At 41.5% G+C, this 10,940-nt stretch overlaps 1 protein-coding gene across 1 annotated transcript in view; it reads left to right on the plus strand.

The window, feature by feature from the left end:
• The window catches only part of SLCO5A1 (solute carrier organic anion transporter family, member 5A1), a gene marked incomplete at its 5' end in the record, with an annotated part of 75,737 nt that extends 64,797 nt beyond the window's left edge, over positions 1 to 10,940 (plus strand). The window contains 4 exons of the mRNA XM_010153087.1: positions 4,038 to 4,197; positions 7,293 to 7,534; positions 8,970 to 9,034; positions 10,311 to 10,940. Coding sequence (XP_010151389.1) covers positions 4,038 to 4,197; positions 7,293 to 7,534; positions 8,970 to 9,034; positions 10,311 to 10,756 — 913 coding nt within the window. The remainder of the gene's footprint in view (positions 1 to 4,037; positions 4,198 to 7,292; positions 7,535 to 8,969; positions 9,035 to 10,310) is intronic.

The following is a 10,940-nucleotide window of genomic DNA, read 5'->3' on the forward strand; positions in this document are numbered from 1 at the left end:
AGAGTAGCCTTCTGGAGCTTGCTGATAAAATACCATCAAGGAGGTGTAAGTTTGAACCCCTTCAGGTTGAGGAGGACATGGAACCCCAGTGTTGCCACTTCAGAAAATGCCAAGCCCATGAAGAAGCTTCCTCTTTCACTTCTGAAGGGATCTGTTATAAATCCCTGGAGTGTGGTATGTCTGGAGAAGGCTGTCAGCACAAAGGGGCAGCTTTGTGCTCCGTGTGTAAGAACTCACTGAGTTCTCTGTAGTAGGCACTGCTATTCCTGTACAGTGTCAGGGTTCAGACTATCCCACCCCAACTTCTAGGAACTTGGTCGCCTGAGTTATGGAGTTGTGCTGGCTGGGTCCAGGGTCAGCTCTGTCACTGCTAAGAGCTGTTGTGAAGAAAACTGGGCGTAAGGGCCTGGCCCTCCTTCCCCTTGGAGTTGCTGCATGATCACTGGATCACAGTCTGGCTGTGATTGTTGTCTCTAGACCCAGTTCCGATCTGCTGTCACCTTCGGTGGCCAGGGTGCCAGTCAGGAAGGCACTGTGGGGAGGTCAGGCCCTCACTTCTGTGTTCTGAATCTTTGGAGATCTGCAGAAGTGCCAGCTGTCTTGATTCCGTAGGGAACCTGCCTTTCTGACTTTGGCACCTGGAAGAACCAAAAACTTCCAGGTTTAGGTATTGCAAATTGCAGCCAAGTAAGTGGTTTGAAACTGGCCCTCTGTCTTCTGAAAAACCTGTGCGTTGCAATAGTGAATATTGCAGTCCTTAACATTTGGGTGCTTCAAGACACAAAATAGTGCTTACAAGCCCAGAGTGCAGCTGTGACAGAAAGTAACACAGTAAAATAGGGGTTTTCCTATATAACAGGTGAAGATTCAGGTGAAAACGCTAATATCAGCTGCTTTTCAGTTTTCAGTAGCTTGGAATCACTTTATGCAGTGAAGAGGGAGCACAGAATTCAGGAACCGTGATTTCCTTAGACAGAAGGGTATTTAGGAAATAAGAGCTAGGGTGCCTAGCCTCAGCCAACCCTGCCACTTGGAAATAGATTGGTATGAATAAGGTCATTCAGGTACATTTTCCATTGCCTTAATGCGTTGGTGTTGCTGGCAGTATTTTAAACCCAGATGAAATTCCAAATGAGATGCAGAAAATGTAACCAGCAATAAACCACACTGCAGACTCTTGCTTTTCCACTTGTTAAATTAATTTAGCAACCCAAAACGAGACAGCATGGCAGGTGCAGTTAAAATAGGTATAGATATAACATGGGCCATTTAAAAGTTGATGCTTATTATAATTTGGCTGGATAATGACAGCAGAAAATAGTTTACATTTCCAGGTGTGTCTGGATATATGTATCTAACAGCTATTTTCTTTTTGGAACCTGAGCTAGCATGTTCAGTAATAGCACTGATAAAAGGCAATATTTTATGCCTATAGCTTCAGGTACCTTCTGGCATAATGCCTTCAGGTAATACCAGACATGATTAGATTAGTTAATATTAGATGTGGTTTATTTAACTGCAACTATAAGATTTTACTAGAGCTTGTAAATATTTTTGTGTTGGTCATAGAAACCCCTTAAGTTTATTTTTCCAGGAGCCTTCCTGTGTTCAGAATTTACAAGTGAAGTAGTAGAAGTGGGGGCTGTCAGATAAAGCTAGTAAGAGCCAGATTCTAAACAAACAACAGCTCATGTAACAGGCTGTGAGCTGTCGAACAATCCTTGCTGTCGGATGTTGTAGATGCAAAGAATTTAATCTCAATAGGAGAAGTACAGGGGAAAAAAATGGCATTTATTAATTAAAACACCACATCACTTTTAGAAAATACTTTGAGCCTGTCATTAGAGGCTGAGAGAATACTTTTCTGAGGGAAGTTACTTGCCCTGTTCTTGCTCTTCCCTAGTCACCTTAGGGCTACTGTCAGAGACAGGATACTGGTGAAGACAGGGGCATGGTCTCAACAGCCACTTTCATGTGTTTCTAAAGGTTTTCACAGAAAATGTACATATACAAAAATGAGTTTTCAATTAGTCTTTAGCCAGCCAAGAAAAAAAAGCAACAAAAAGCTACAAAACTCATCTGAGCAATCCCAGTAACAGAAAGGGCCAAAGGTAGTATAGAAAGTCGTTATAAATTAGTCAGGTTTTCAAGAAAAAAGTAAATGGCTTTTCAGACCAGTTATTTGTCAAATAAATATGGTATGATCATCAACTCCTTCCCCTATTATCTACCTCCTAGGTAATAGAACATGATACCTTACATCCTCTCATATTAGCTCTATATACACTGGGTCCAGTTATGCGGGTCTTTTTTTTGGTTGGAGAACAAACAAGCTAGTATCCATTTTCTTTAATTCTTTCATTTTAACTCTGTCCCTCTATAATCTAATAGTGTTCAGTTATTTAGGGATTTTTACTATTATTTTCTTCCAGTGAGGTTGCCTTTGTGCTCGCTAATGTTTTTCCCTCTTTGCTTTATACTCCAAGGCCTTACCCCACCCAGGAATGTTAAAAGTCCAGTGTCGCCTTGGGCTTTTCTTCAGTGCAGGGAGTAGCTGAGTGTCTCGTCCAGGGTTTATGCCCAAAGTTGGGCATTTTTAAGTGACCCAAGAGTTGTTTCGGGCAGGGCTGAAGTGATATAGTGGGTAAGGCAGGAGCTGGTTGATTTGGTGACTGTTGTGACTTAGTCAACCTGAGTCAAAATCTGTGATGGTGATAGCCGGCGGTCAGTTGTAACCAGAGTTGATTTCTTTTACTGATAACAAAAAGCATCATTTGATCAGTGGGGTTTTTTTTTCCACATCATCTTCTGATGAAGAGTCTGTGATCTTACAGATGCAGATGGTGCTGTCAGTAAGGCCTTTGTCACTTCTGGGTTGAGCTGCAATGGTACAGCTGATATGGTAAAGTAGAGCCACAGTGGGATTATAGGTTTACAAAATCTCCGTTCCAGCCATGAGTTGCATGTTGGCACTCAGTGTTCAGACTGGCTGCCCCTTGGCAGCTCAGGAGATCAGGTATTGGCTCTGTCATAAGAATTTGTCTTGCTTTGGGACTCCCAGTACCCAGGGCAGTGCCATTGGAGAGATCAAAACTGCATCCGAATGGCCTGCTCTCTCCAGGCAGGGCCCAGACGTGCCATGCAGGGATGTTAGCTGGTGGAGCGGGTGCATCGGGAGAGACCTGCAGTGCCTCAGTGCAAGTGCTTCATTTGGGCCTTGTTACATGAGCCACTGAGCTCAGGTGAGGGCCATGACCTGCTGTCTTGTTTGAGGTCCCTTTGTGCATTCATCCCGTGGTGTAGATGTGCCCAGGCTGGCCCAGCGCGTGCTGGTGGAAGATTGGTGCAATTCCCTGCTGCGGCAGTTGAGATCTGTTCAACCACCTGTTTGGAGCAGCAGTGATAGCGAAGAGCCTGCTTTTTGGGGTGCGTGTGTCACTCAGCTTTGAAATTCCCTTGAGTTCCTTCCGAGCATACCACCAGACCCTTTTGGGCAGGACCTAGAAAGTTTGGCAAGATTTTGGGGGATGGTCCAGGGAAGCAGAGCAGTGGTTCTTTTACAAACGTTCAGTAGCAGCACAGCACTTCTTCAGGTCTAGAGAGATCCCTGTAGATTTCGCATACACATGCAGATAATACAAGCATTAGGTTTTCTGAACAGTTGTTGGTATGTGGGAAGAGATGCCTATTAGTTCATGTAATGCTTTCATCTTGTCACTGAGCCCTTCACTAGTAATCAACAACAAATTGCTATAGCTTAGAACAGACGTATAAAATAGTGGTGTCTTAACTCTTAAAGGAAGAAACAGGGGAAAACCACAACTGTTACCTGAGCAAATAAGATACAAGTTTTAAACTTTGGTATTATTTTTGTATTGTGTTTTTAGTTGATGGCAGGGATGCCTTGGATGTTTCTCTGTATTGTTTAAAACATACCTAAGCTACTGTTAATGCAGTCTTTCTGTGATAATTGTCTCCTTTTGTACAGCAGTATATCTGTGCTTGCTCTACTAGCATGTTCTTTTTCCTTTCTTCAGTCCCACTCTTGCCATGGCCCACAGGAATCTGACTGGGAGCTGTAATGTCAACTGTGGATGTAAGATTCATGAGTATGAGCCTGTCTGTGGATCAGATGGAATAACATATTTTAATCCTTGCCTAGCTGGCTGCATCAATGGTGGAAATCATAGCACAGGGGTAAGTGCTTCACCCACCCACGTACAACCTGTGAGTAGCCCCTTGGGACTGATGCAGATCAAAGACTGCTCTGTTTCTAGTGCAAGCATCCTGTCTCTTCAGCTCTAGAGAAGTTGCTCTGCTGCTTACTCGTGGATGAGTCTTTCCATGTTTTGAAAGGCTAGTGATGCACGGTCCCACTCCTCTTCCTTTTAGTTATATACAGATTGGAGGCACAAGCTCCTTTGTACCAAGTGAATCCTCCAACCGAGTGAGTGTGACGTGCCATGGGGTGGGGAGGGCTGGTGTTTCCAGTGCAGACCCAATGGCAGTGATCTGCCTGTCTCAGGCAGACCCAATCACTTAATTCTTCAGTTGTGGAACTGTCTTTTATAAAAGGAATAATTAAGAAAGCCAGGAAGTAACATAAACATTGATTTTCTCAGGACTTGATTGTGCTTTCCAGAAAGCTTATTTATAATGTGCCAGTCTCTTCCTTTGCAGTCCAGAGCCAGCCTGTGAGCAGGAGGGTGTTAGGTCCAGCGCTGTGCTTTCTCAGGTTCATACACATATACCACTAAGAACAGATTAGTTTCCCTTATGTGCAATTTTTTTTTTTTTTTTGGAATATCTTGCTGATTTTTAGTAGAAAATTTCTTTGGCCCAATTGGTGATGTGTTTGACTTTCAGCGTCTATCTAAATCTTACTTGTTCTTTGCTGGATTGAGACATAGGTTTTATCTTTGCTACATTTCATCTGATATCAAACTGGCACCATTAATTCATTTAGTAGGGAGGCACTTTGGCAGTATATACTTTTCACTGCAGATTTTGAAACATACTATTTCCTCTTACGATTTAAGAAAAGATCCTTCATGTCCTCAATTTTGAACTTGGTAGCTAACGGTGACTAGAATAGGGCTGACGTTGGTAGGTAAAGGCATTTCTTCATTAAAGAACACTTAATGAAAGGTACTGTTGAAAACAGCAGCTGTAAGCTTGTGCCACTGTATAACACACAAAATGTTGCTAACGGATAACATTCAGATTAAATTTATAACATACAGTGTTTACAAAATTGACCACTTAAAAATCAGAAATAGGAGAAAAGGATGCCAGTGTACAGTTCATAACTTCATTAAATAACACTTTATGAAAGGTACTGTTGAAAACTGCAGCTGTAAGCTTGTGCCACTGTGTAACACACAAAATGTTGCTAACAGATAACATTCAGATTTAAGTTTATAACATACAGTGTTTACAAAATTGACCACTTAAAAATCAGAAGTAGGAGAAAAGGATGCCAGTGTACAGTTCATAACTGTTTTACATGTGTGTTCCTACACTCTAGCATTTCTGTTGTGTCATGTCTGTCTCATTTAGTACACAGACTTGGTTTCTCTGCTGATGAACCAAGATTGTGTAGTAAAGAGGATTATTTCTGTAGGATGCCTATTTGGCATTTGCATTTGAAAGCAATAAAGAGATAAGGTGAGGGACTGCAGGGAGAAAGCAGATACTCATGTGATAGTTGAGAGTTGAGAAACTGGATTCTGACATTGCCTCCGTTCCTAAGCGATGTTGGGAAGCCAGTTAAACAAAACTTCTCCCAGTTGGTCACTAATCTTGTATTATTCATATGCTGGATGATGGACACGAGCAATAACCAGAAGTGCCATTTGTAGAAGCACTGTGTGCCTAAATCTGTATCTGAAGCATGAAAAGTTATGTTTAGAATATATGAAGTTTTTATATAATGGAAAATGTTCTGAAAAAAAGGCCACGATTGTCTGAAATTAGCCACCCACATTTGTGAAAGTTTGATCTGTTTCAGTTACTTAGCTACAAAATAGAGATAACAACATCAGTGCCTCATCTCATAACTGTTCTGAAGATAAATTACTCCTTTTTGAAAGAGTTAAGCTATAATGATGAGTGTGATAGAAAAATCCATATGAAATATGAGTCATTCTGTCTCTATAGTGGAATGTGTTTAGTGTGGAAAAAAAAAAAAGATACCTGGAGCCACATTTTGAAAATGGGAGGTAAAATACGGGATAAATTGATATATTGAGATGTTCAGCTAAATCCCATGGGACAGAAATGTGGTGCTCCATCATAACACAAACACGTACAAAGGTACACACTGAAGGTGACAAGCAACCATAATTTGGATATTTCCTGTTGTCCAGGTGCTTAAATTTGCAACCTTAAGATGGTCTTGTAATGTGGCTCCTGTGCATGTGTGGTCTTAGGTTTTATCAGTGCAAACTTTGAAACCAAAAACTCCTTCCTGTAGCATCATATGGGTCCTGACCTGTTGCTACTTTAGTGCCAGTGTGTTCTGATCTGCTGCACACCCCTTTGCCATTAGATGAGTTGAAAACTAACGTGACAGGAGGCTATTTCTGATCTAGCTCTTCCTCGCCTTGCTCAAATCATGGTCCCGTTTGCCTACAAAATGCCAGTTCTTTATTCGGTCTCTTCATCCTAATTTCAGCCTCTTCATCTATTCAGGAATCCCTCATGCCCTCTAGTCTCACTGTTTTAAGTCTCTGCTTTCCCCTTATTCTCTGGTTTTGCTCCTGTCCACATCCCATCCGCATCCACACCCCCATCCAGCTGGAAAGTCCTGTGCCCCAAGCGTGAAGTGCAGCTTGTTGCTCTTCAGCCAAATCTGGGTGGACTTCCATTGGGATGGCAGAAGACACCTCCTGAATATGAAAGTCAACAGCCTGCCAAATTCCAGATTTATTAGCGCTGCTTAAAGAGGATTTCCTCACAGTGTTTGTAATACAATAGAAACAATCCTTTCCTCCAGCCTCCCTGTCAGAAGTGATTGAATTGTTTCAGCAGAATTTCCCAGAAATATTCCATGTTTTTCTTTAAACTCAGCCTAAAAAAAGCAATGGAAAGGCAGTCTCATCGTGGAGTGTCCTGGCCAGCTTTAAAAACACTTGGGAATGGTAACTTCACTTGTACTTGGGATAATGATGCTAGAGGCAAAAGATTCCTGATTTGGAAGCACCATGGCATTGTCGTACTGCTTCTCTGTGCAATGTCTTCCTCGCATGAGTATTTAATGTGGAAATGTTCTTTTTTTTTCCTCTCCCCAGGTCAGAAATTACACAGAATGTGCCTGTGTCCAGAGTCGCCAGGTGATCACCCCACCGACCATGGGCCAGCGCAGTCAGCTCCGGCTGGTTATTGTCAAAACCTACCTGAACGAGAACGGCTACGCTGTTTCCGGGAAGTGTGATCGAACCTGCAACACCCTTATCCCCTTCCTGATATTTCTCTTCATTGTTACCCTTATAACAGCATGTGCCCAGCCATCAGCAATCATAGTGACACTCAGGTGAGAACTTAGTTATGGTTTTTTAAGTATTTTCCCTGCCACACGAACCCAGTGCACTGACAAAGGTTAAAGCCTGTTATTAAGGGCATTGTCCAAATGCCTCAAACACTGACAGGTTTGGTGCATCGACCACCTCTCTAGGAAACCTGTTCCTGGGTTTGAGATGCTCTTCAGAAACACGCCCAAAAGGATACAGATGCAAATGAGCAGTCATTCCCTGGGACCGGGTCAGAGGTGGTCTGAAGTAGAAACCCTACAAAACCCGAAATGCTCACGGTGTAGCTGTCAGGTCCTCATCACAATTTTTAGCTGTATAAATCTGCTTCTCTTGAGCTGAATTAATTGCTAACATGGAGACACCTTTCCACCTGGTTTTGTGTAAAATCTCTCTCCAAACAGAGCTTTTTTAAACCAGTCTCAGGCCTTTTCTTTCTGTGAGAATGGTCCTCTCAACCAAGTGGGGTTTTTTCTTGCAGTGAGCCTCACAATAGTGAGGTGCATAAGGGTTTTGTAATGTTCAGGAAAAAAAAGGATGGCGTGCACACACTTGAACAGTGACACCCACTGTCCCAAATGGTGTATTGTGCAGAGCACATCAGTCCAAGATTTGTGGCCCAAGCTGGTTCTCCCGATTTCTCAGTTTCTGAGTGCGTGCTTGACTTCAAAACCATGATTTTACAGCTGCACCCCTTTGACTGCAGTTTTTTTTTTCTTATATTTCAGTGTCATTAAAAGCTGCCTACCATCATTTCAGACCTCTAGGTTAGGATTTAAAAATATTTTTAAAATCAGAAGAAAAGTTGTGGTTTACTAAAATTGTAGTTGCATTGTGGAATATCATTACTTGTATTTAGTCTTCTGAAAGACTGCTCACATTTTTCCTTTGAAACTAATGGAAGAAATCTTGTATTACTTGTGTTGAAAAGGAACAGTGTCTAAAGAGACTCTTTGGATGCTTCTACTGATATTTTCCCAAAAAACACTCCAAAGTGCTTATGCTACGCAGAGGTCTCTTAAAATCAGAAGATGAGCCCAGCATTCAGCAACTTATTTCTTCATTAATATGAATTTGTCTGAAAAAAGATAAATTGAGAAAGTAAACCAAGAGATTAAATGAAATAATAGGAATCTATCATGAGAAGCCATGAACATTTTGGGTAGAATCTCTAAGTTTCTTAATGAATTTGGATGAAATTCTTCAGGCCTTACATAAGTAGAGAAAGATTCAGAGGCAGGACTGAGATTTTGGTTAAACAGGGACTAGCTATATTTTTTCCTAGCAACATGAGTTAACACTAGTACAAATCAAATAGAAGAAATTTAGGCAAAGATGATTTATACCTCAGAAAAATAGCGAGAAGGCAAAGCCAGAGCATACCACAATGATTATCTGTTATGACTGTTTCTTCAAAGGAGTTGTCTTCTCACCTGCTAGGTCCGTGGAAGATGGAGAGCGACCCTTTGCACTAGGAATGCAGTTTGTTTTATTGAGAACTCTTGGTAAGTCCTATAGTTACTCAGCGTTCCTGTAAACCAGTGTTTCCAAAAGGCTTGCCGTGTTCAGCCTAAATGTAACATAAAAGCACTAAAATTCCATAAATCTGTCACTAATTGCCTGAGTAATTGTATTAGGGACTTAAAATTAATAGCTTCTGAAAACATTGTAGCTGAGCATGAATTTGATTTTAATATTTTTTTGTTACTGACTTTCTAGGACATTTTTGTCTCAGCAAGAGGTATTTTTACAGTTTCAAATTTTATTTTAAAATTTTATTTTAAGAACAGTTACTAAGTATTATTTTAATGGATTTTTTCTTTTTTAGAAGCATTATTTTTTGTTGCTTTCAGCAATAGAAGTAGCTCTTTGCTTTTTTAAAATAAGAAGCAATTGTTACTTAATGTCTAATTTTGAGTATTTCAAAGCAAAAAGGGTGCATGTTAAGCCTTTATTCCACAAAGTAATTTCTTTCAAGCTCTTGAATTTCTAAAATTCTGCCCATGGAGAGCACTCCAGGTGCTCAGCCACTATGAAAGGTGTGAATAAAGCAAGCAAGGACTATCCTAAGTGAAAACAAGAGGAGAAGCCCATGTGGTTGTATCTCGTCATTAATGAAGTTTTCTTTGACAAAGGAGGTTTCTGACATCCTAGAAGTGTTGTATTTCCAGGGAAAGCAGGAACATCAGTGGGCTGGTTGCATTTGTAGCAGCCTTAGAAGTTAAAGTCGGTTTCTGAGGAAGATGTCTTCAAAAGAAAATTTAAAATTTTAGCGGTCTCATTCCTTCCATCCGTCTTCAGCAAGAGAAATATTGTGTGGTCCTTGGGGCTTTTTCTCCTTAATTTAAAGCGGCAACCCCCACTCTTGCACAGCTCATGGCCGATGGATGTTCAGCCAATAGCACTCTGGAGATAATGTGTTATTTTGTTCCTCTCCTGTATTTTATTTCCTGAGAGCAGCAATGGGTTTTGTGTTGGGGGCTGTGTGGCTCAAGAAGAGCTGTCTGGGGATGGCACAGGCAGGGTCTGTCATAAGGTGCTGCTGCGTTGTTGTCTTTGCTTGAATCCTTTCCCATTTGTGGCACGTTTCATGTGTGAGTAAGTAGTGCTGGAGGAAAGACAGGCTGACCAGTTTTCCATGTTTTACATTACGTGTGATTTCTACAGCGGTGTAGAAATCTCAAAACTTCTCCACCTCCACCTGTTTAAGGCATATAATTTCTTTAGAAGTTATGTACTGTATGCTAACACATACTATTTCTGTTGCTGTTTTTATTTCAGCTTACATTCCCACTCCAATTTATTTTGGGGCCGTTATTGATACCACATGCATGCTCTGGCAACAGGATTGTGGCGTACAAGGATCTTGTTGGGAATACGACGTCACCTCGTTTCGTTTTGTCTACTTTGGGTTGGCAGCTGCTCTCAAGTTCGTGGGATTCTTTTTTATTTTCCTGGCCTGGTATTCCATTAAGTGTAAAGAAGAGCAGCTGCAGAGACGGATGTGGAGGGCTTCACCGGTGAACACTGTGAGTGAGATGGTTGGCCAGTCTGGACCCCAACAAAACTATGCACGGACTAGATCCTGCCCTACCTTCAGCTCCCGAGGAGACATCAGTGTGGCACAAGGAATGAACTGCATAGCACAGACATACCCCAGCCCTTTTTCAGAAGCAATAAATTCCTCAAATGAAAATGCATTGGAAGAAGTCACTGCTGAGATATAGCCCCCTGGCTCGGTAACGTAACGTTTAGTTTTGTTGGTTGGCTTAATTATGGCGCCTTGTAAAACACCTGTGCCTTCGATTTTTAATCTAAATGTAACACGTGATAAAACCAACAAAGCTTAATGCAAACCACCGTAGTATGTTCCTGAGGGCTGGATACCTCAAACCAACCCAAGTTCTTATT

This window comes from Eurypyga helias, unplaced genomic scaffold, assembly GCF_000690775.1.
Source record: "Eurypyga helias isolate BGI_N326 unplaced genomic scaffold, ASM69077v1 scaffold3596, whole genome shotgun sequence".
Taxonomy (NCBI): domain Eukaryota; kingdom Metazoa; phylum Chordata; class Aves; order Eurypygiformes; family Eurypygidae; genus Eurypyga; species Eurypyga helias.